Source organism: Sesamum indicum, linkage group LG3 (genome assembly GCF_026168435.1).
Source record: "Sesamum indicum cultivar Baizhima isolate 11 linkage group LG3, ASM2616843v1, whole genome shotgun sequence".
Lineage (NCBI taxonomy): Eukaryota > Viridiplantae > Streptophyta > Magnoliopsida > Lamiales > Pedaliaceae > Sesamum > Sesamum indicum.
Genome location: NC_142659.1, coordinates 11,295,338 through 11,320,967, shown reverse-complemented (window position 1 = coordinate 11,320,967; position 25,630 = coordinate 11,295,338). Strand labels below are relative to the sequence as shown.

The window sequence follows — 25,630 nt, the reverse complement described above, 5'->3', positions numbered from 1 at the left end:
TATCTCGGAATACAGGTTAGACTTCATGGGCATCTTAGAAACTCGTGTGCGTTTTAACAACGTCATGCATATTCAGTCTGTTTTGCTTCCGCATTGGAAATGGTTTGTTGATTATGCAACTGTGGGCAATCGTATTTGGGTAGCGTGGGATGATAATATTGTGGACGTTCATATTCTTGATTTGGGGAACCAATTTATGCACTGTCGTGTCACTCATAGGACAGATAGTGAATCCCTCATTATCACTATTGTTTATGGTGCCTCTGAGATGATAGATCGTAGAAATTTATGGAATACCTTGGAATCATTAGCTCGAGAGCACTCGGATGAGCCCTGGCTGGTGGGGGGGGACTTCAACGCGGTCCGAGACATGAATGAGGTGTGTGGAGCTTCTGGGGATATAAGGATGGCCATGGAAGAATTCAATGCTGGTATTCAGGAGGCCGGGCTAATACCCATGCCTATGCAGGGGGAATGGTATACTTGGCACAACTGCAGCACGAACTCGCGAAGTCTATGGAAGAAATTGGATCGTTTCCTTATTAATGATAGATGGCTTGCGAGGTTCCCCTCCTCATACTATCATAGCCTCCTACCGCGGACTTCTGACCACTCGCCGCTCCTTCTGCATAGGGACAGGCAAAATCAAACAGGAGGTATGTTCCGATTTGACAACTACCTAACACTCTCACCTGAATTCATCCCCAGTGTGCAAAATATCTGGCAGAATACAATCGTTGGGGTGCCTATGTTTGCGGTAACACGTAAACTCAAAGCACTGAAACCGGTCTTCAGAGAGCAAAGGAGAAAGAAGGGGGATTTGACCCTCAACGTGCAATTAGCTAAAGGCTTTCTAGATGAGGCACAACAACTGGTGAGTTCAGATAGACAAAATGAGGCCTTCCTACTATTAGAACACTGTTGCCGCCTGGTTTATGCTAAAGCGGCAAAACTGGAACAAATCATGCTGCAACAGCGAGCCAAGATGCAATGGATGAAGGGGGGGGACCAATGCTCCCGAATTTTCTTTCGTAAAATTGCCAAGAGAAGGGTGGCAAGGAGGATACTGCAGATAAGTGATGACAACGGGACCATCCACACTGAACCAGAAGAGATCATCAATGAATTTGTCTGTTACTATCAAAATCTTCTGGGCGGTAACCGACGTCAGATAGCGCTTGATATTGGCTTTCTCAGACCGTGGGCAAGACATATTCTTTCTAATGAAGAGGCTGGCCATCTTATATTGGCGTTTACACCGGATGATGTGAAGCAAGCAGTATTTGACATTGCAGATGACAAGGCCCCGGGACCTGATGGATACTCATCAGGATTCTTTAAAGCAGCCTGGCCAGTGGTGGGACAGGAAGTTACAAAGGCGGTACTGGAATTCTTTAGTACCGGTAAGCTACTCAAACAAGTCAACTCCACACTTTTGGCACTAATCCCAAAGGTACACACTCCTATGACTGTTGGTGACTTTAGACCTATTTCATGCTGTAATGTGTTATACAAAATTATTGCAAAACTACTTGTCCAGCGGTTGAGTGTGGTTCTGGACAAGATTATTAGCCCCTGTCAGGGAGCATTTATCCCAGGGCGTAGCATTGGGGACAACATTTTGTTGGCACAGGAACTGCTCACGGGATACAATCAGGTGAGGCTCCCACCTCGTTGTACCCTAAAAGTTGATATCAGGAAGGCATATGATACTGTTGAGTGGGATTTCCTACTTGCGGTCTTGCAACTATTTGGATTCCCCCAAACGTTCACCAGGTGGATTGAGGAGTGTGTAACGACGACGGCTTTTTCTATTGGTCTGAATGGAAACCCTCATGGTTTCTTTGCAGGAGCACGTGGACTAAGACAGGGAGACCCTCTATCGCCCTATCTCTTTGTTCTTGTTATGGAAGTTTTGCATTTGGGATTACTGCAACTTATTGAGCAGGATTCGCAATTCTCTTTTCACTGGAAATGTGAGCCGGCCAAAGTCTTCCAGCTGGGATTCGCAGACGACCTCCTGCTCTTTTGTAGAGCTGACTTGAATTCACTCGGGACCCTCAAGAGGGGGTTGGACCGATTTGCTGAATGGTCGGGACTTCGGTTGAATGTACAAAAAAGTCATGTCATTATCTCTCGATCGGCACAAGCCTGGAAGGATCAGATTTTATCAATCATGGGTTTCCAAGAGGGCCAACTACCGATGAGGTACTTGGGTCTCCCTCTACTGTCCTCTAGATTGTCTATATCCGATTGCCAACCACTTCTATTGAAAATTGATGCTCGCATTAATGGCTGGGAAGGAATTTCACTATCATATGCTGGACGTATTCAAATCATTAAATCGGTACTTTCAGCAATGAGCATCTATTGGGCGTCTGCATTCATCTTACCAAAGGCTATCATTAAACAAATTGAGAAACGGCTCAGAACTTTTCTTTGGAAAGGCACTTCTACATCGGGATACGCCAAGGTAGCGTGGAAGGATGTGTGTAAACCTATTAATGAAGGAGGCCAAGGAATTAAGGATATTGGAATCCTTAACCGCTCATTAATGGCAAAGAAGTTATGTGATGTTATTAGATGTGACCGAACATCTATATGGGTTGAATGGTTGAAGCAGACTCGATTGCACAACACCTCAATTTGGACAATTAATGAGAAGGGAGGATCATGGGGATGGCGAAAACTACTCCGACTTCGCAGCTCTATACGACCTATGACAGAGTTTCTTATTGGAGAGGGGAGGTCATTCTACTTGTGGAAGGACCCGTGGCACCACTTGGGCCCACTTATTACTAGATTCCCTAGGGGACCGAGCCTCTTAGGACTTGATGAATCCACCAAACTACAAGTGGTCATTAATGAGGGACAATGGCAGTGGCCCTTCATTACCGATTTGGAATGTATGGAGATTACTCACATATTACCCCAGATTCATGGAGGAGATGACAGGATAAACTGGCGGTTATCAGAGGGACGACCCACCACACAATCCCTTTATAGATTTTTTTGCCCACCTGGACCGAAAGTAGGCTGGTCTTCACTACTTTCGGGTTCTTTGAAGATTCCCCGCCATAACTTCATTCTTTGGTTAGCAATTCAGGAGAAGCTACCGACAACTGATAAACCTTGGATGACACATCTAGGGGGATGTATACTCTGTGACGAGGGTGCAGCGGAGACACACAATCACATGTTCTTCAGATGTCGATATAGCAGAGGATGCCTTGCAGCTATACGACACCATATTCGTTTTGCTTGGCCCAATCGTGAATGGACAAGAGACGTGGAATGGGCATCGAGGAAGTGGAGGGGGAAGCATATTGTTAATGTCGCTTATCGAGCATTACTTAGTGCATGCACTTACCATATTTGGAGAGAGAGGAATCTGAGACGTTTTGAGCACACTCATCGGCCGGAAGCTATATTAGCTACCTGCATCATTGAAGACGTCAGACAGAGGATAATTAGTATTAATCTTTCCAGTTCTATTAGTACATGTGCACTCTATAGACTTTGGCGTATCCCTTGGTCTGTTGGGGGTACCACCATGTAACCGTTTGATTGTTGTACTCTGTACTCTGTACTTGTACTCTGTACTCTTTACCTATTTTTTAATGAAACTTACACTTACCCCCTAAAAAACAGCTTAGTATCAAACGTTCTCAGAATTCCACGAAACTTGACCCAAATGTGGTCTAGACCCATGCATTTGTGTGGTAAATTTGCTAAGCGTAATTATAATTACAAGTTAGTGTAAAAATGGAAACGAACTTGCTTTAATAAACCCTGCAAAACAGCTAAATATTGAACGTTCATAGAATTCCATGAAACTTGACCCAAACGCTGGTCTACACCCATTCGTTTGTGTCGTAAATTTGCAAAGCGTAATAATAAATAAAAGCTAGTGTATAAGGGAAACGAACTTGTTTTACTAAAACCATGCAAAACAGCTAAATTTTGAATGTTCTCAAAATTCCACGAAACTCGAACCAAAGGTAGGCCTTGACCCATGCATTTGTGTGGTAAATTTGCTAAGCGTGATAATAACTACAAGTCACTGTAAAAGGAAAACGAACTTCCTTTAATAAAACCGTGCAAAACAGCTAAATTTTGAACGTTCTTACAATTCGATGAAACTTGAACCAACCGTAGGTTTAGTCCCATGCATTTGTGTGGTAAATTTGATAAGCATAATAATAACTACAACTTAGTGTAAAAGGGAAACGAACTTGCTTTAAAAAAATCGTGCAAAACAGATTAGTATCAATCGTTCTCAGAATTCCACGAAACTTGACCCAAATGTGGTCTAGACCCATGCATTTGTGTGGTAAATTTGCTAAGCGTAATTATAATTACAAGTTAGTGTAAAAATGGAAATGAACTTGCTTTAATAAACCGTGCAAAACAGCTAATTATTGAACGTTCATAGAATTCCATGAAACATGACCCAAACATTGGTCTACACCCATGCATTTGTGTCGTAAATTTGCAAAGCGTAATAACAAATAAAAGTTAGTGTATAAGGGAAACGAAGTTGCTTTACTAAAACCAAGCAAAACAGCTAATTTTGAATGTTCTCAGAATTCCACGAAACTCGAACTACACGTAGGTCTTTACCCATGCATTTGTGTGGTAAATTTGCTAAGCGTAATAATAACTACAAGTCACTATAAAAGGGAAACGAACTTGCTTTAATAAAACCGTGCAAAAGAGCTAAGTTTTGAACGTTCTCATAATTCGAAGAAACTTGAACCAAACGTAGGTCTAGTCCCATGCATTTGTGTGGTAAATTTGATAAGCATAATAATAACTACAAGTAGTGTAAAAGGGAAACAAACTTGCTTTAAAAAAATCGTGCAAAACAGCTTAGTATCAAACGTTCTCAGAATTCCACGAAACTTGACCCAAATGTGGTCTAGACCCATGCATTTGTGTGGTAAATTTGCTAAGCGTAATTATAATTACAAGTTAGTGTAAAAATGGAAACGAACTTGCTTTAATAAACCGTGCAAAACAGCTAAATATTGAACGTTCATAGAATTCCATGAAACTTGACCCAAACGCTGGTCTACACCCATTCGTTTGTGTCATAAATTTGCAAAGCGTAATAATAAATAAAAGTTAGTCTATAAGGGAAACGAACTTGCTTTTTTTTTTTCGGTAAATGTAATTTGCATTAAGATAATAAAGTTACAGTACAACAGTCAATTGGTTTATCCCTCGACAGGCCAAGGGATACGCCACAATCTGTAAAGAGCAATTGTGCTAATGGAGATAGACATATTAATACTCAAGATCCTCTGTCTAATATCATCTACAATGAAAGAAGCCAAAACGTTTGCCGGATGTTCAATTTGCTGGAATCGTCTCAAGTTTCTTTCTCGCCATATATGGTAGACGAGTGATCCAAGTAGTGCTCGATAGGCTGAGTTAATAATATGCTTCCCTCTCCATTTTCTTGTTGCCCATTCGACGTCCCTTCCCCATTCCCGGTTGGGCCAAGGGACTCGAATAATTCGACGAACAGCTGCAAGGCATAATCTACTGAATCGGCATCGGAAGAAGAGGTGGCTATGCGTCTCCAATGCCTCCTCGTTACAAAGAATACACCCACCAAGGTGTGTGAGCCATGGTCTGTCAGTTGTCGGTAGCTTTTCCTGGATAGCCATCCATAAGATAAATGAATGGCGTGGAATCTTCAAAGGTCCCGAGAGTAGTGAAGTCCAGCCCACTTTCGGTTCTGGCGGGCAAAAGAGTCGGTAAAGTGCTTGGGTAGTGGGTTGCCCCTCAGGAAATCGCCAAATGATTCTATCCTCGCCTCCATGAATCTGGGGTAGTGTATATGTGATTTGAAGGCATTCCAGATCCGTAATAAGAGGCCAGTACCATTGGCCTCCGTCAATGACCGAAGAAAGTTTAGTGGAGTCTTCAAGTCCAAGTAACCTCGGTCCGCGTGGAAATCTAGGAAGCAGGGGTCCAAGTTGGTGCCATGGATCCTTCCATAGATAGAAGCTTCTCCCATCTCCAATATGAAGCTCCACCATTGGTTGGATAGATCTGCGCAGACGAAGCATTTTTCGCCAACCCCATGATCCTCCATGCTCGCCAACTGTCCATATGGAGTTATTCCGTAATCGTCCGTGCTGCAACCACTCAACCCAGATAGATGTTCGGTCGCATCTAATGACATCGCACAATTTTTTTGTCATTAAGGCACGATTAAGAATACCAATATCTTTAATTCCTAAACCCCCTTCTTCAACCGGTTTGCAAATATCTTTCCACGCTACTTTGGCATATCCCGTCATAGAGGTTCCTTTCCATAGGAATGTTCGAAGGCGTTTCTCCACTTCCTTAATGACAGCCTTTGGTAAGATAAATGCAGATGCCCAATACAAGCTCAGTGTTGAGAGTACAGATTTGATGATCTGTACCCGCCCAGCATATGATAATGATATTCCTTCCCATCCAGTAATACGTGCATCAATTTTAGATAGAAGTGGTTGACAGTCGGAGATAGACAATCTAGATGAGAGTAGTGGGAGACCCAAGTACCTCATCGGGAGATGCCCCTCTTGAAAACCCAGCACTGCTAACATCTGTTCTCTCCTATCTTGTGCAGACCGAGATAAAATAAGGTGGCTCTTTTGTATATTCAACTGGAGGCCTGACCATTCTGCAAATCTGTCCAGTCCTATCTTGAACACTCTGACTGAGTCCATATCAGCTCCACAAAAGAGGAGGAGATCATCTGCAAAACCCAATTGGAATACCCTAGCTGGCTCACACTTCCAATGGTAGGTGAATTGCATGTCCTGTTCAATAAGTTGTAAGAATTCCAAATGTAGAATTTCCATGACAAGCACAAAGAGGTAAGGAGATAAAGGGTCTCCTTGGCGTAGACCTCTCGACCCATTAAAAAACCCGTGAGGTTTTCCATTAAGGCCAATCGAAAATGAGGCCGTCGAAATGCACTCCTCAATCCATCTAATGAATGTAGTTGGAAAATTGAAGAACTGTAAAACTGCGGTGAGGAAGTCCCACTCGACTGTGTCGTAGGCCTTTCTAATATCCACTTTAAGTGCACATCTTGGGGGAAGGCGTATCTGATTATATCCTGTGAACAGTTCCTGTGCTAGCAAAATATTGTCCCCTATGCTTCTTCCCGGGATGAAGGCTGTTTGGCAGGGACTGATTAGCTTGTCCAGAACCATACTCAACCGTTGGACAAGCATTTTAGTAATGACCTTATATAAAACATTACAGCATGAGATAGGTCTAAAATCATTGACAGACATAGGAGTATGTACCTTGGGGATCAATGCCAAAAGTGTGGTGTTAACTTGTTTAAGGAGTTTCCCCGTAGTAAAGAAATCCAATACCGCCCTTGTAACTTCGGTACCCACAACTGGCCAAGCTGCCTTGAAAAACCCGGACGAGAAACCATCAGGGCCCGGAGCCTTATCCTCGGCAATGTCAAAAATGGCTAGTTTCACATCTTCCGGTGAGAAAGGTAGGGTTAAGTGGCTAGCCTCCTCATTGGATAGTATATGCCTCGCCCAAGGTCTGAGGTAATTAATATCCACCATTAGCCGACGTCTGTTACCTCCTAAGAGGTTCTGATAGAATGACACAAATTCTTGCACGACCTCACTCGGTTCTGTGTGAGTGGTACCATTCTCATCATTTATTTGCAAGATCCTCCTCACTGCCCGTCTCTGAGCGATTTTACGAAAGAAGATCCGGGAGCATTGGTCCCCTCCCTTCATCCATTGCAACTTGGCTCTTTGTTGTAGCATAATTTGCTCAAGTTTGACTGCTTTAGCGTACACTAGCCGGCAGCAATGTTCAAGAAATAGGAAGAGCTCGTTCTGCCTGTCTGAACTCACCAAGTTTTGTGCCTCTTCAAGGAACCCCTTCGCTAATTGGACATTAAGGGTCAAGTCTCCCTTATTCCTCCTCTGCTGTCTAAAGACCGGTTTGAGGGCCTTTAGTTTACGTGACACTGCATACATGGGCACTCCAACCACCTCATGTTGCCAAATATTCTGGACACTGGGGATGAAATCAGGCGATAGGGTTAGGTAATTATCAAACCGAAACATACCTCGATTGTTATGATGCTGTGAGTCTCCAACTAGGACCAACGGCGAGTGGTCCGAAGTACGGGGTGTAAGACTATGATATGATGAAGTAGGAAACCGTGCTAGCCAGCGATCATTGATGAGTATCCTATCCAATCGTTTCCATAGGCTCCTCGTAGACGTGCTGCAATTGTGCCAAGTATACCATTCACCTTGCATAGGCATTGGTAACAATCCAGCTTCCTGAATACTATTGTTGAAATCTTCCATAGCAATCCTTATATCTCCCGAGTTGCCACACACCTCATTAATCTCGCGGACTGCATTGAAATCTCCTCCCACCAGCCATGGAACGTCCGTGCACTGTGTGGCAAGGGTTTGTAGAGAATTCCATAAGGCACGTCGACCACTCACTTCAGAAGCACCATAAACAACAGTAATGATAGCAATTTCATTGTCAGCCCTATTCGTGACTCGACAATGTATGAATTGGGAAACGAACTTGCTTTACTAAAACCATGTAAAACATCTAAATTTTGAATGTTCTCAAAATTCCACGAAACTCGAACCAAAACGTAGGCCTTGACCCATGCATTTGTGTGGTAAATTTGCTAAGCGTAATAATAACTACAAGTCAGTGTAAAAGGGAAACGAACTTCCTTTAATAAAACCGTGCAAAACAGCTAAATATTGAACGTTCATAGAATTCCATGAAACTTGACCCAAACGCTGGTCTACACCCATTCGTTTGTGTCGTAAATTTGCAAAGCGTAATAATAAATAAAAGCTAGTGTATAAGGAAAACGAACTTGTTTTACTAAAACCATGCAAAACAGCTAAATTTTGAATGTTCTCAAAATTCCACGAAACTCGAACCAAAGGTAGGCCTTGACCCATGCATTTGTGTGGTAAATTTGCTAAGCGTGATAATAACTACAAGTCAGTGTAAAAGGGAAACGAACTTCCTTTAATAAAACCGTGCAAAACAGCTAAATTTTGAACGTTCTTACAATTCGATGAAACTTGAACCGAACGTAGGTTTAGTCCCATGCATTTGTGTGGTAAATTTGATAAGCATAATAATAACTACAAGTTAGTCTATAAGGGAAACGAACTTGCTTTACTAAAACCATGTAAAACAGCTAAATTTTGAATGTTCTCAAAATTCCACGAAACTCGAACCAAACGTAGGCCTTGACCCATGCATTTGTGTGGTAAATTTGCTAAGCGTAATAATAACTACAAGTCAGTGTAAAAGGGAAACGAACTTCCTTTAATAAAACCGTGCAAAACAGCTAAATATTGAACGTTCATAGAATTCCATGAAACTTGACCCAAACGCTGGTCTACACCCATTCGTTTGTGTCGTAAATTTGCAAAGCGTAATAATAAATAAAAGCTAGTGTATAAGGGAAACGAACTTGTTTTACTAAAACCATGCAAAACAGCTAAATTTTGAATGTTCTCAAAATTCCACGAAACTCGAACCAAAGGTAGGCCTTGACCCATGCATTTGTGTGGTAAATTTGCTAAGCGTGATAATAACTACAAGTCAGTGTAAAAGGGAAACGAACTTCCTTTAATAAAACCGTGCAAAACAGCTAAATTTTGAACGTTCTTACAATTCGATGAAACTTGAACCGAACGTAGGTTTAGTCCCATGCATTTGTGTGGTAAATTTGATAAGCATAATAATAACTACAAGTTAGTGTAAAAGGGAAACGAACTTGCTTTAAAAAAATCGTGCAAAACAGCTTAGTATCAAACGTTCTCAGAATTCCACGAAACTTGACCCAAATGTGGTCTAGACCCATGCATTTGTGTGGTAAATTTGCTAAGCGTAATTATAATTACAAGTTAGTGTAAAAATGGAAACGAACTTGATTTAATAAACCGTGCAAAACAGCTAATTATTGAACGTTCATAGAATTCCATGAAACATGACCCAAACATTGGTCTACACCCATGCATTTGTGTCGTAAATTTGCAAAGTGTAATAACAAATAAAAGTTAGTGTATAAGGGAAACGAAGTTGCTTTATTAAAACCATGCAAAACAGCTAAATTTTGAATGTTCTCAGAATTCCACGAAACTTGAACCACACGTAGGTCTTTACCCATGCATTTGTGTGGTAAATTTGCTAAGCGTAATAATAACTACAAGTCACTGTAAAAGGGAAACGAACTTGCTTTAATAAAACCGTGCAAAAGAGCTAAGTTTTGAACGTTCTCACAATTCGAAGAAACTTGAACCAAACGTAGGTCTAGTCCCATGCATTTGTGTGGTAAATTTGATAAGCATAATAATAACTACAAGTAGTGTAAAAGGGAAACAAACTTGCTTTAAAAAAATCGTGCAAAACAGCTTAGTATCAAACGTTCTCAGAATTCCACGAAACTTGACCCAAATGTGGTCTAGACCCATGCATTTGTGTGGTAAATTTGCTAAGCGTAATTATAATTACAAGTTAGTGTAAAAATGGAAACGAACTTGCTTTAATAAACCGTGCAAAACAGCTAAATATTGAACGTTCATAGAATTCCATGAAACTTGACCCAAACGCTGGTCTACACCCATTCGTTTGTGTCATAAATTTGCAAAGCGTAATAATAAATAAAAGTTAGTCTATAAGGGAAACGAACTTGCTTTACTAAAACCATGTAAAACAGCTAAATTTTGAATGTTTTCAAAATTCCACGAAACTCGAACCAAACGTAGGCCTTGACCCATGCATTTGTGTGGTAAATTTGCTAAGCGTAATAATAACTACAAGTCAGTGTAAAAGGGAAACGAACTTCCTTTAGTAAAACCGTGCAAAACAGCTAAATATTGAACGTTCATAGAATTCCATGAAACTTGACCCAAACGCTGGTCTACACCCATTCGTTTGTGTCGTAAATTTGCAAAGCGTAATAATAAATAAAAGCTAGTGTATAAGGGAAACGAACTTGTTTTACTAAAACCATGCAAAACAGCTAAATTTTGAATGTTCTCAAAATTCCACGAAACTCGAACCAAACGTAGGCCTTGACCCATGCATTTGTGTGGTAAATTTGCTAAGCGTAATAATAACTACAAGTCAGTGTAAAAGGGAAACGAACTTCCTTTAATAAAACCGTGCAAAACAGCTAAATATTGAACGTTCATAGAATTCCATGAAACTTGACCCAAACGCTGGTCTACACCCATTCGTTTGTGTCGTAAATTTGCAAAGCGTAATAATAAATAAAAGCTAGTGTATAAGGGAAACGAACTTGTTTTACTAAAACCATGCAAAACAGCTAAATTTTGAATGTTCTCAAAATTCCACGAAACTCGAACCAAAGGTAGGCCTTGACCCATGCATTTGTGTGGTAAATTTGCTAAGCGTGATAATAACTACAAGTCAGTGTAAAAGGGAAACGAACTTCCTTTAATAAAACCGTGCAAAACAGCTAAATTTTGAACGTTCTTACAATTCGATGAAACTTGAACCGAACGTAGGTTTAGTCCCATGCATTTGTGTGGTAAATTTGATAAGCATAATAATAACTACAAGTTAGTGTAAAAGGGAAACGAACTTGCTTTAAAAAAATCGTGCAAAACAGCTTAGTATCAAACGTTCTCAGAATTCCACGAAACTTGACCCAAATGTGGTCTAGACCCATGCATTTGTGTGGTAAATTTGCTAAGCGTAATTATAATTACAAGTTAGTGTAAAAATGGAAACGAACTTGATTTAATAAACCGTGCAAAACAACTAATTATTGAACGTTCATAGAATTCCATGAAACATGACCCAAACATTGGTCTACACCCATGCATTTGTGTCGTAAATTTGCAAAGCGTAATAACAAATAAAAGTTAGTGTATAAGGGAAACGAAGTTGCTTTACTAAAACCATGCAAAACAGCTAAATTTTGAATGTTCTCAGAATTCCACGAAACTTGAACCACACGTAGGTCTTTACCCATGCATTTGTGTGGTAAATTTGCTAAGCGTAATAATAACTACAAGTCACTGTAAAAGGGAAACGAACTTGCTTTAATAAAACCGTGCAAAAGAGCTAAGTTTTGAACGTTCTCACAATTCGAAGAAACTTGAACCAAACGTAGGTCTAGTCCCATGCATTTGTGTGGTAAATTTGATAAGCATAATAATAACTACAAGTAGTGTAAAAGGGAAACAAACTTGCTTTAAAAAAATCGTGCAAAACAGCTTAGTATCAAACGTTCTCAGAATTCCACGAAACTTGACCCAAATGTGGTCTAGACCCATGCATTTGTGTGGTAAATTTGCTAAGCGTAATTATAATTACAAGTTAGTGTAAAAATGGAAACGAACTTGCTTTAATAAACCGTGCAAAACAGCTAAATATTGAACGTTCATAGAATTCCATGAAACTTGACCCAAACGCTGGTCTACACCCATTCGTTTGTGTCATAAATTTGCAAAGCGTAATAATAAATAAAAGTTAGTCTATAAGGGAAACGAACTTGCTTTACTAAAACCATGTAAAACAGCTAAATTTTGAATGTTCTCAAAATTCCACGAAACTCGAACCAAACGTAGGCCTTGACCCATGCATTTGTGTGGTAAATTTGCTAAGCGTAATAATAACTACAAGTCAGTGTAAAAGGGAAACGAACTTCCTTTAATAAAACCGTGCAAAACAGCTAAATATTGAACGTTCATAGAATTCCATGAAACTTGACCCAAACGCTGGTCTACACCCATTCGTTTGTGTCGTAAATTTGCAAAGCGTAATAATAAATAAAAGCTAGTGTATAAGGGAAACGAACTTGTTTTACTAAAACCATGCAAAACAGCTAAATTTTGAATGTTCTCAAAATTCCACGAAACTCGAACCAAAGGTAGGCCTTGACCCATGCATTTGTGTGGTAAATTTGCTAAGCGTGATAATAACTACAAGTCAGTGTAAAAGGGAAACGAACTTCCTTTAATAAAACCGTGCAAAACAGCTAAATTTTGAACGTTCTTACAATTCGATGAAACTTGAACCGAACGTAGGTTTAGTCCCATGCATTTGTGTGGTAAATTTGATAAGCATAATAATAACTACAAGTTAGTGTAAAAGGGAAACGAACTTGCTTTAAAAAAATCGTGCAAAACAGCTTAGTATCAAACGTTCTCAGAATTCCACGAAACTTGACCCAAATGTGGTCTAGACCCATGCATTTGTGTGGTAAATTTGCTAAGCGTAATTATAATTACAAGTTAGTGTAAAAATGGAAACGAACTTGATTTAATAAACCGTGCAAAACAGCTAATTATTGAACGTTCATAGAATTCCATGAAACATGACCCAAACATTGGTCTACACCCATGCATTTGTGTCGTAAATTTGCAAAGCGTAATAACAAATAAAAGTTAGTGTATAAGGGAAACGAAGTTGCTTTACTAAAACCATGCAAAACAGCTAAATTTTGAATGTTCTCAGAATTCCACGAAACTTGAACCACACGTAGGTCTTTACCCATGCATTTGTGTGGTAAATTTGCTAAGCGTAATAATAACTACAAGTCACTGTAAAAGGGAAACGAACTTGCTTTAATAAAACCGTGCAAAAGAGCTAAGTTTTGAACGTTCTCACAATTCGAAGAAACTTGAACCAAACGTAGGTCTAGTCCCATGCATTTGTGTGGTAAATTTGATAAGCATAATAATAACTACAAGTAGTGTAAAAGGGAAACAAACTTGCTTTAAAAAAATCGTGCAAAACAGCTTAGTATCAAACGTTCTCAGAATTCCACGAAACTTGACCCAAATGTGGTCTAGACCCATGCATTTGTGTGGTAAATTTGCTAAGCGTAATTATAATTACAAGTTAGTGTAAAAATGGAAACGAACTTGCTTTAATAAACCGTGCAAAACAGCTAAATATTGAACGTTCATAGAATTCCATGAAACTTGACCCAAACGCTGGTCTACACCCATTCGTTTGTGTCATAAATTTGCAAAGCGTAATAATAAATAAAAGTTAGTCTATAAGGGAAACGAACTTGCTTTACTAAAACCATGTAAAACAGCTAAATTTTGAATGTTCTCAAAATTCCACGAAACTCGAACCAAACGTAGGCCTTGACCCATGCATTTGTGTGGTAAATTTGCTAAGCGTAATAATAACTACAAGTCAGTGTAAAAGGGAAACGAACTTCCTTTAATAAAACCGTGCAAAACAGCTAAATATTGAACGTTCATAGAATTCCATGAAACTTGACCCAAACGCTGGTCTACACCCATTCGTTTGTGTCGTAAATTTGCAAAGCGTAATAATAAATAAAAGCTAGTGTATAAGGGAAACGAACTTGTTTTACTAAAACCATGCAAAACAGCTAAATTTTGAATGTTCTCAAAATTCCACGAAACTCGAACCAAAGGTAGGCCTTGACCCATGCATTTGTGTGGTAAATTTGCTAAGCGTGATAATAACTACAAGTCAGTGTAAAAGGGAAACGAACTTCCTTTAATAAAACCGTGCAAAACAGCTAAATTTTGAACGTTCTTACAATTCGATGAAACTTGAACCGAACGTAGGTTTAGTCCCATGCATTTGTGTGGTAAATTTGATAAGCATAATAATAACTACAAGTTAGTGTAAAAGGGAAACGAACTTGCTTTAAAAAAATCGTGCAAAACAGCTTAGTATCAAACGTTCTCAGAATTCCACGAAACTTGACCCAAATGTGGTCTAGACCCATGCATTTGTGTGGTAAATTTGCTAAGCGTAATTATAATTACAAGTTAGTGTAAAAATGGAAACGAACTTGATTTAATAAACCGTGCAAAACAGCTAATTATCGAACGTTCATAGAATTCCATGAAACATGACCCAAACATTGGTCTACACCCATGCATTTGTGTCGTAAATTTGCAAAGCGTAATAACAAATAAAAGTTAGTGTATAAGGGAAACGAAGTTGCTTTATTAAAACCATGCAAAACAGCTAAATTTTGAATGTTCTCAGAATTCCACGAAACTTGAACCACACGTAGGTCTTTACCCATGCATTTGTGTGGTAAATTTGCTAAGCGTAATAATAACTACAAGTCACTGTAAAAGGGAAACGAACTTGCTTTAATAAAACCGTGCAAAAGAGCTAAGTTTTGAACGTTCTCACAATTCGAAGAAACTTGAACCAAACGTAGGTCTAGTCCCATGCATTTGTGTGGTAAATTTGATAAGCATAATAATAACTACAAGTAGTGTAAAAGGGAAACAAACTTGCTTTAAAAAAATCGTGCAAAACAGCTTAGTATCAAACGTTCTCAGAATTCCACGAAACTTGACCCAAATGTGGTCTAGACCCATGCATTTGTGTGGTAAATTTGCTAAGCGTAATTATAATTACAAGTTAGTGTAAAAATGGAAACGAACTTGCTTTAATAAACCGTGCAAAACAGCTAAATATTGAACGTTCATAGAATTCCATGAAACTTGACCCAAACGCTGGTCTACACCCATTCGTTTGTGTCATAAATTTGCAAAGCGTAATAATAAATAAAAGTTAGTCTATAAGGGAAACGAACTTGCTTTACTAAAACCATGTAAAACAGCTAAATTTTGAATGTTTTCAAAATTCCACGAAACTCGAACCAAACGTAGGCCTTGACCCATGCATTTGTGTGGTAAATTTGCTAAGCGTAATAATAACTACAAGTCAGTGTAAAAGGGAAACGAACTTCCTTTAGTAAAACCGTGCAAAACAGCTAAATATTGAACGTTCATAGAATTCCATGAAACTTGACCCTAACGCTGGTCTACACCCATTCGTTTGTGTCGTAAATTTGCAAAGCGTAATAATAAATAAAAGCTAGTGTATAAGGGAAACGAACTTGTTTTACTAAAACCATGCAAAACAGCTAAATTTTGAATGTTCTCAAAATTCCACGAAACTCGAACCAAACGTAGGCCTTGACCCATGCATTTGTGTGGTAAATTTGCTAAGCGTAATAATAACTACAAGTCAGTGTAAAAGGGAAACGAACTTCCTTTAATAAAACCGTGCAAAACAGCTAAATATTGAACGTTCATAGAATTCCATGAAACTTGACCCAAACGCTGGTCTACACCCATTCGTTTGTGTCGTAAATTTGCAAAGCGTAATAATAAATAAAAGCTAGTGTATAAGGGAAACGAACTTGTTTTACTAAAACCATGCAAAACAGCTAAATTTTGAATGTTCTCAAAATTCCACGAAACTCGAACCAAAGGTAGGCCTTGACCCATGCATTTGTGTGGTAAATTTGCTAAGCGTGATAATAACTACAAGTCAGTGTAAAAGGGAAACGAACTTCCCTTAATAAAACCGTGCAAAACAGCTAAATTTTGAACGTTCTTACAATTCGATGAAACTTGAACCGAACGTAGGTTTAGTCCCATGCATTTGTGTGGTAAATTTGATAAGCATAATAATAACTACAAGTTAGTGTAAAAGGGAAACGAACTTGCTTTAAAAAAATCGTGCAAAACAGCTTAGTATCAAACGTTCTCAGAATTCCACGAAACTTGACCCAAATGTGGTCTAGACCCATGCATTTGTGTGGTAAATTTGCTAAGCGTAATTATAATTACAAGTTAGTGTAAAAATGGAAACGAACTTGATTTAATAAACCGTGCAAAACAGCTAATTATTGAACGTTCATAGAATTCCATGAAACATGACCCAAACATTGGTCTACACCCATGCATTTGTGTCGTAAATTTGCAAAGCGTAATAACAAATAAAAGTTAGTGTATAAGGGAAACGAAGTTGCTTTACTAAAACCATGCAAAACAGCTAAATTTTGAATGTTCTCAGAATTCCACGAAACTTGAACCACACGTAGGTCTTTACCCATGCATTTGTGTGGTAAATTTGCTAAGCGTAATAATAACTACAAGTCACTGTAAAAGGGAAACGAACTTGCTTTAATAAAACCGTGCAAAAGAGCTAAGTTTTGAACGTTCTCACAATTCGAAGAAACTTGAACCAAACGTAGGTCTAGTCCCATGCATTTGTGTGGTAAATTTGATAAGCATAATAATAACTACAAGTAGTGTAAAAGGGAAACAAACTTGCTTTAAAAAAATCGTGCAAAACAGCTTAGTATCAAACGTTCTCAGAATTCCACGAAACTTGACCCAAATGTGGTCTAGACCCATGCATTTGTGTGGTAAATTTGCTAAGCGTAATTATAATTACAAGTTAGTGTAAAAATGGAAACGAACTTGCTTTAATAAACCGTGCAAAACAGCTAAATATTGAACGTTCATAGAATTCCATGAAACTTGACCCAAACGCTGGTCTACACCCATTCGTTTGTGTCATAAATTTGCAAAGCGTAATAATAAATAAAAGTTAGTCTATAAGGGAAACGAACTTGCTTTACTAAAACCATGTAAAACAGCTAAATTTTGAATGTTCTCAAAATTCCACGAAACTCGAACCAAACGTAGGCCTTGACCCATGCATTTGTGTGGTAAATTTGCTAAGCGTAATAATAACTACAAGTCAGTGTAAAAGGGAAACGAACTTCCTTTAATAAAACCGTGCAAAACAGCTAAATATTGAACGTTCATAGAATTCCATGAAACTTGACCCAAACGCTGGTCTACACCCATTCGTTTGTGTCGTAAATTTGCAAAGCGTAATAATAAATAAAAGCTAGTGTATAAGGGAAACGAACTTGTTTTACTAAAACCATGCAAAACAGCTAAATTTTGAATGTTCTCAAAATTCCACGAAACTCGAACCAAAGGTAGGCCTTGACCCATGCATTTGTGTGGTAAATTTGCTAAGCGTGATAATAACTACAAGTCAGTGTAAAAGGGAAACGAACTTCCTTTAATAAAACCGTGCAAAACAGCTAAATTTTGAACGTTCTTACAATTCGATGAAACTTGAACCGAACGTAGGTTTAGTCCCATGCATTTGTGTGGTAAATTTGATAAGCATAATAATAACTACAAGTTAGTGTAAAAGGGAAACGAACTTGCTTTAAAAAAATCGTGCAAAACAGCTTAGTATCAAACGTTCTCAGAATTCCACGAAACTTGACCCAAATGTGGTCTAGACCCATGCATTTGTGTGGTAAATTTGCTAAGCGTAATTATAATTACAAGTTAGTGTAAAAATGGAAACGAACTTGATTTAATAAACCGTGCAAAACAGCTAATTATCGAACGTTCATAGAATTCCATGAAACATGACCCAAACATTGGTCTACACCCATGCATTTGTGTCGTAAATTTGCAAAGCGTAATAACAAATAAAAGTTAGTGTATAAGGGAAACGAAGTTGCTTTACTAAAACCATGCAAAACAGCTAAATTTTGAATGTTCTCAGAATTCCACGAAACTTGAACCACACGTAGGTCTTTACCCATGCATTTGTGTGGTAAATTTGCTAAGCGTAATAATAACTACAAGTCACTGTAAAAGGGAAACGAACTTGCTTTAATAAAACCGTGCAAAAGAGCTAAGTTTTGAACGTTCTCACAATTCGAAGAAACTTGGACCAAACGTAGGTCTAGTCCCATGCATTTGTGTGGTAAATTTGATAAGCATAATAATAACTACAAGTAGTGTAAAAGGGAAACAAACTTGCTTTCAGAATGCAGGTCTACTACCATTACCCATGCAGGGAGAATGGTACACGTGGCATAACTGCAGTGCAAGTCCACGGAATCTTTGGAAAAGGTTGGATCGAATGCTGATTAATGATAGATGGATGGCTCGATTCCCAACATCTTTTTACACTAGCCTCACTCCACGTACATCAGATCACTCACCGCTGGTGCTATACGGGGATAGCCAACAACAATATGGAGGTATGTTTCGATTCGACAATTATCTCACCCTATCACCAGAGTTTATTCCCAGTGTGCAGCAGGTTTGGCAACATAACATTATTGGGGCGCCTATGTATGCGGTAATGAGGAAACTCAAAGCACTTAAACAGGTGTTTAGAGAGCAGAGGAGGAATAAAGGAGACTTATCACATAATGTCCAGCTGGCAAAAGGGTTTCTTGAGATGGCGCAATTACTTGTCAGTTCGAACAGACATGATGAATTATTATTACAGTTGGAACATTGTTGCCGATTCATACTGGCTAAAGCAGCCAAACTTGAACAAAGTATGCTCCAACAACGAGCAAAAATGCAGTGGATGAAGGGGGGTGACCAGTGCTCCCGGGTATTCTTTCGTAAGATCGCTCAACGGAGGTCGGCGCGAAGAATCTTACAAATTAATGATGATCATGGAGCCACTCACACAGAACCACAAGAGGTAGTCAATGAATTTGTCATGTACTATCAAAACTTGCTTGGTGGGGAACAGAGGAAAGACGTGATTGATCTACGATTCCTTCGACCGTGGGTCAGACACCTATTGAGTGAAGAGGATGTTAACTCTTTAATCTTGCCATTCACACCAGCGGATGTTAAGCAAGCAGTTTTTGACATTGCTGAGGATAAGGCACCGGGGCCGGACGGGTATTCATCGGGCTTTTTCAAAGCGGCATGGCCTATAGTGGGGCAGGAAGTGACTTCGGCAGTTCTGGATTTCTTTAATACGGGACGACTTCTGAAGCAGATAAATACTACACTTCTGGCGCTTATTCCCAAGGTACATACACCTATGACAGTTGGTGATTTTCGTCCTATATCTTGCTGTAATGTGTTATATAAAATTATTGCCAAACTCCTTGTTCAACGGTTGAGTGTGATATTAGACAAAATAATTAGTCCATGCCAAGCGGCATTTGTGCCCGGACGAAACATTGGAGACAATATTATGTTGGCACAAGAGCTATTTACAGGATACAACCAGGCCCGTCTACCACCCCGGTGTGCTTTGAAAGTGGACATTCGAAAGGCATATGACACGGTGGAGTGGGATTTTATGATCGCGGTAATGGAGTTATTTGGGTTTCCCCCTTATTTCGTGAAGTGGATTGAGATGTGTGTGACTACAACTTCATTTTCTGTTGGGCTGAATGGGAAACCTCATGGTTTCTTTAAGGGGGCCAGAGGGCTTCGACAGGGAGATCCTCTTTCGCCATACTTGTTCGTGCTTGTAATGGAAGTACTACACTTGAGTTTCCTACAGTTGATTGATCAGGATGAACTATTTTCCTTCCACTGGAAATGTGATTCAGCCAGAGTTTTTCAGTTGGGTTTTGCTGATGATTTGTTGTTATTCTGTCATGCTGATATGGACTCTATTGGAGTCTTTAAAACAGGATTGGATCGATTTGCTGTATGGTCGGGGCTCAGGCTAAACGTGCAGAAAAGCCATCTTATTATCTCACGTTCAGCCCAAGGACTTCGCGATGAGATGCTGACAGCACTCGGGTTTCAGGAGGGTGTCCTCCCGATGAGGTACTTGGGACTACCTCTCTTATCCTCTCGCTTAACAATTGCTGATTGTCGCCCATTATTGATGAAAATTGATAAACGTATTGCTGGTTGGGAGGGTATTGCATTGTCATATGCTGGTAGAGTACAAATTATTAAATCTGTACTCATGGCGTTGAGTTTATACTGGGCTTCAGCGTTCATACTGCCAAAGAAAGTTACCAATGAAATTGAGAAGAGGCTGAGAACTTTCTTGTGGAAAGGGACATCAACCAGTGGATATGCCAAGGTTGCCTGGAAGGACCTGTGCCGGCCGAAGGAGGAAGGAGGCCTAGGATTCAAGGACATCACTCTCTTGAATCGTGCATTAATGGCTAAGAAACTATGTGATATCATCAGGTGCGATAGAACCTCGATATGGGTTACATGGCTCTACCAGGGTCGATTACGAGATACTTCCATCTGGACGATTAGCGAGCAAGGAGGATCATGGGGATGGCGGAAACTCCTCCGTTTACGGATCTTCCTCCGATCTATGGTGGATTATAAAATAGGAGATGGGAGAAGATTCTACCTTTGGCAGGACCCATGGCATCATCTAGGACCTCTGCGTGATACATTCCCACGTGGACCGAGGTTACTTAGATTGGAGGAGTCAACAAAACTCTGTACGGTGATTAGTGGAGGAGAGTGGCAGTGGCCCCCTATCACAGATTTTGAGTGTTTGGAAATCACACATACACTACCCACAATTTATGGAGGAGAAGACCACATTATTTGGAGGTTTGACCATGGGATTCCTACTACTCAGACTCTTTATAGGCTTTTTGATCCGCCTGGACCGAAAGTAGACTGGTACTCGCTACTTTCGGGATCACTCAAGATTCCACGTCACTTATTCATCCTCTGGCTTGCTATCCTTGGAAAGTTGGCTACGACGGATAAACCATGGCTAGTCCACCTCGGCCCGTGCATTTTATGCAACGACGGAGCGACGGAGACACACGACCACTTATTTTTCCAATGCAGATTTAGTCGTCGGTGTATAACAGAAATTCAGAAAATAATACGATTCTCGTGGCCCAATAGAGACTGGATGACGGATATTATATGGGCGTCCCGGAGATGGAGAGGTCAACACATTATTAACATGTCGTACCGAGCACTATTAGCATCATGTGTTTACCACATTTGGAAGGAGAGAAATTTGAGACGATTTGAGCAAACTGAAAGGACTCCCAGCACCATGGCAATAGTTATTATTGAGGATATCAAGCAGCGAATACATAGCATTACATTACCTAGTTCAGTCAGTACACGATCTTTATTTAGACTTTGGCGTATCCCTTGGCCTGTCGAGGGAGACACCAACTGATGACTTCCATGTTGTACTGTACTACAATGTTATTAATGAAACTTACATTTACCCAAAAAAAAGAAACAAACTTGCTTTAAAAAAATCGTGCAAAACAGCTTAGTATCAAACGTTCTCAGAATTCCACGAAACTTGACCCAAATGTGGTCTAGACCCATGCATTTGTGTGGTAAATTTGCTAAGCGTAATTATAATTACAAGTTAGTGTAAAAATGGAAACGAACTTGCTTTAATAAACCGTGCAAAACAGCTAAATATTGAACGTTCATAGAATTCCATGAAACTTGACCCAAACGCTGGTCTACACCCATTCGTTTGTGTCATAAATTTGCAAAGCGTAATAATAAATAAAAGTTAGTCTATAAGGGAAACGAACTTGCTTTACTAAAACCATGTAAAACAGCTAAATTTTGAATGTTCTCAAAATTCCACGAAACTCGAACCAAACGTAGGCCTTGACCCATGCATTTGTGTGGTAAATTTGCTAAGCGTAATAATAACTACAAGTCAGTGTAAAAGGGAAACGAACTTCCTTTAATAAAACCGTGCAAAACAGCTAAATATTGAACGTTCATAGAATTCCATGAAACTTGACCCAAACGCTGGTCTACACCCATTCGTTTGTGTCGTAAATTTGCAAAGCGTAATAATAAATAAAAGCTAGTGTATAAGGGAAACGAACTTGTTTTACTAAAACCATGCAAAACAGCTAAATTTTGAATGTTCTCAAAATTCCACGAAACTCGAACCAAAGGTAGGCCTTGACCCATGCATTTGTGTGGTAAATTTGCTAAGCGTGATAATAACTACAAGTCAGTGTAAAAGGGAAACGAACTTCCTTTAATAAAACCGTGCAAAACAGCTAAATTTTGAACGTTCTTACAATTCGATGAAACTTGAACCGAACGTAGGTTTAGTCCCATGCATTTGTGTGGTAAATTTGATAAGCATAATAATAACTACAAGTTAGTGTAAAAGGGAAACGAACTTGCTTTAAAAAAATCGTGCAAAACAGCTTAGTATCAAACGTTCTCAGAATTCCACGAAACTTGACCCAAATGTGGTCTAGACCCATGCATTTGTGTGGTAAATTTGCTAAGCGTAATTATAATTACAAGTTAGTGTAAAAATGGAAACGAACTTGCTTTAATAAACCGTGCAAAACAGCTAAATATTGAACGTTCATAGAATTCCATGAAACTTGACCCAAACGCTGGTCTACACCCATTCGTTTGTGTCATAAATTTGCAAAGCGTAATTATAAATAAAAGTTAGTCTATAAGGGAAACGAACTTGCTTTACTAAAACCATGTAAAACAGCTAAATTTTGAATGTTCTCAAAATTCCACGAAACTCGAACCAAACGTAGGCCTTGACCCATGCATTTGTGTGGTAAATTTGCTAAGCGTAATAATAACTACAAGTCAGTGTAAAAGGGAAACGAACTTCCTTTAATAAAACCGTGCAAAACAGCTAAATATTGAACGTTCATAGAATTCCATGAAACTTGACCCAAACGCTGGTCTACACCCATTCGTTTGTGTCGTAAATTTGCAAAGCGTAATAATAAATAAAAGCTAGTGTATAAGGGAAACGAACTTGTTTTACTAAAACCATGCAAAACAGCTAAATTTTGAATGTTCTCAAAATTCCACGAAACTCGAACCAAAGGTAGGCCTTGACCCATGCATTTGTGTGGTAAATTTGCTAAGCGTGATAATAACTACAAGTCAGTGTAAAAGGGAAACGAACTTCCTTTAATAAAACCGTGCAAAACAGCTAAATTTCGAACGTTCTTACAATTCGATGAAACTTGAACCGAACGTAGGTTTAGTCCCATGCATTTGTGTGGTAAATTTGATAAGCATAATAATAACTACAAGTTAGTGTAAAAGGGAAACGAACTTGCTTTAAAAAAATCGTGCAAAACAGCTTAGTATCAAACGTTCTCAGAATTCCACGAAACTTGACCCAAATGTGGTCTAGACCCATGCATTTGTGTGGTAAATTTGCTAAGCGTAATTATAATTACAAGTTAGTGTAAAAATGGAAACGAACTTGATTTAATAAACCGTGCAAAACAGCTAATTATTGAACGTTCATAGAATTCCATGAAACATGACCCAAACATTGGTCTACACCCATGCATTTGTGTCGTAAATTTGCAAAGCGTAATAACAAATAAAAGTTAGTGTATAAGGGAAACGAAGTTGCTTTACTAAAACCATGCAAAACAGCTAAATTTTGAATGTTCTCAGAATTCCACGAAACTTGAACCACACGTAGGTCTTTACCCATGCATTTGTGTGGTAAATTTGCTAAGCGTAATAATAACTACAAGTCACTGTAAAAGGGAAACGAACTTGCTTTAATAAAACCGTGCAAAAGAGCTAAGTTTTGAACGTTCTCACAATTCGAAGAAACTTGAACCAAACGTAGGTCTAGTCCCATGCATTTGTGTGGTAAATTTGATAAGCATAATAATAACTACAAGTAGTGTAAAAGGGAAACAAACTTGCTTTAAAAAAATCGTGCAAAACAGCTTAGTATCAAACGTTCTCAGAATTCCACGAAACTTGACCCAAATGTGGTCTAGACCCATGCATTTGTGTGGTAAATTTGCTAAGCGTAATTATAATTACAAGTTAGTGTAAAAATGGAAACGAACTTGCTTTAATAAACCGTGCAAAACAGCTAAATATTGAACGTTCATAGAATTCCATGAAACTTGACCCAAACGCTGGTCTACACCCATTCGTTTGTGTCATAAATTTGCAAAGCGTAATAATAAATAAAAGTTAGTCTATAAGGGAAACGAACTTGCTTTACTAAAACCATGTAAAACAGCTAAATTTTGAATGTTCTCAAAATTCCACGAAACTCGAACCAAACGTAGGCCTTGACCCATGCATTTGTGTGGTAAATTTGCTAAGCGTAATAATAACTACAAGTCAGTGTAAAAGGGAAACGAACTTCCTTTAATAAAACCGTGCAAAACAGCTAAATATTGAACGTTCATAGAATTCCATGAAACTTGACCCAAACGCTGGTCTACACCCATTCGTTTGTGTCGTAAATTTGCAAAGCGTAATAATAAATAAAAGCTAGTGTATAAGGGAAACGAACTTGTTTTACTAAAACCATGCAAAACAGCTAAATTTTGAATGTTCTCAAAATTCCACGAAACTCGAACCAAAGGTAGGCCTTGACCCATGCATTTGTGTGGTAAATTTGCTAAGCGTGATAATAACTACAAGTCAGTGTAAAAGGGAAACGAACTTCCTTTAATAAAACCGTGCAAAACAGCTAAATTTCGAACGTTCTTACAATTCGATGAAACTTGAACCGAACGTAGGTTTAGTCCCATGCATTTGTGTGGTAAATTTGATAAGCATAATAATAACTACAAGTTAGTGTAAAAGGGAAACGAACTTGCTTTAAAAAAATCGTGCAGAACAGCTTAGTATCAAACGTTCTCAGAATTCCACGAAACTTGACCCAAATGTGGTCTAGACCCATGCATTTGTGTGGTAAATTTGCTAAGCGTAATTATAATTACAAGTTAGTGTAAAAATGGAAACGAACTTGATTTAATAAACCGTGCAAAACAGCTAAATATTGAACGTTCATAGAATTCCATGAAACTTGACCCAAACGCTGGTCTACACCCATTCGTTTGTGTCGTAAATTTGCAAAGCGTAATAATAAATAAAAGCTAGTGTATAAGGGAAACGAACTTGTTTTACTAAAACCATGCAAAACAGCTAAATTTTGAATGTTCTCAAAATTCCACGAAACTCGAACCAAAGGTAGGCCTTGACCCATG

At 38.9% G+C, this 25,630-nt stretch overlaps 1 protein-coding gene across 1 annotated transcript; it reads left to right on the top strand.

Annotated features, from left to right (window-relative positions):
* The first annotated feature begins 406 nt into the window (after positions 1–406).
* On the top strand, positions 407–1,865 carry LOC148788673 (uncharacterized). The gene is made up of 2 exons (XM_088878085.1): positions 407–874; positions 1,851–1,865. Exons 1-2 carry the CDS (start codon positions 407–409, stop codon positions 1,863–1,865), a joined length of 483 nt encoding a protein of 160 aa, XP_088734211.1.
* The last annotated feature ends 23,765 nt before the right edge of the window (positions 1,866–25,630 follow it).

Coding starts and splice junctions, on each gene's coding strand:
- LOC148788673 (XM_088878085.1), top strand. CDS start 407: ATGGCCATGGAAGAATTCAATGCTGGTATTCAGGAGGCCGGGCTAATA.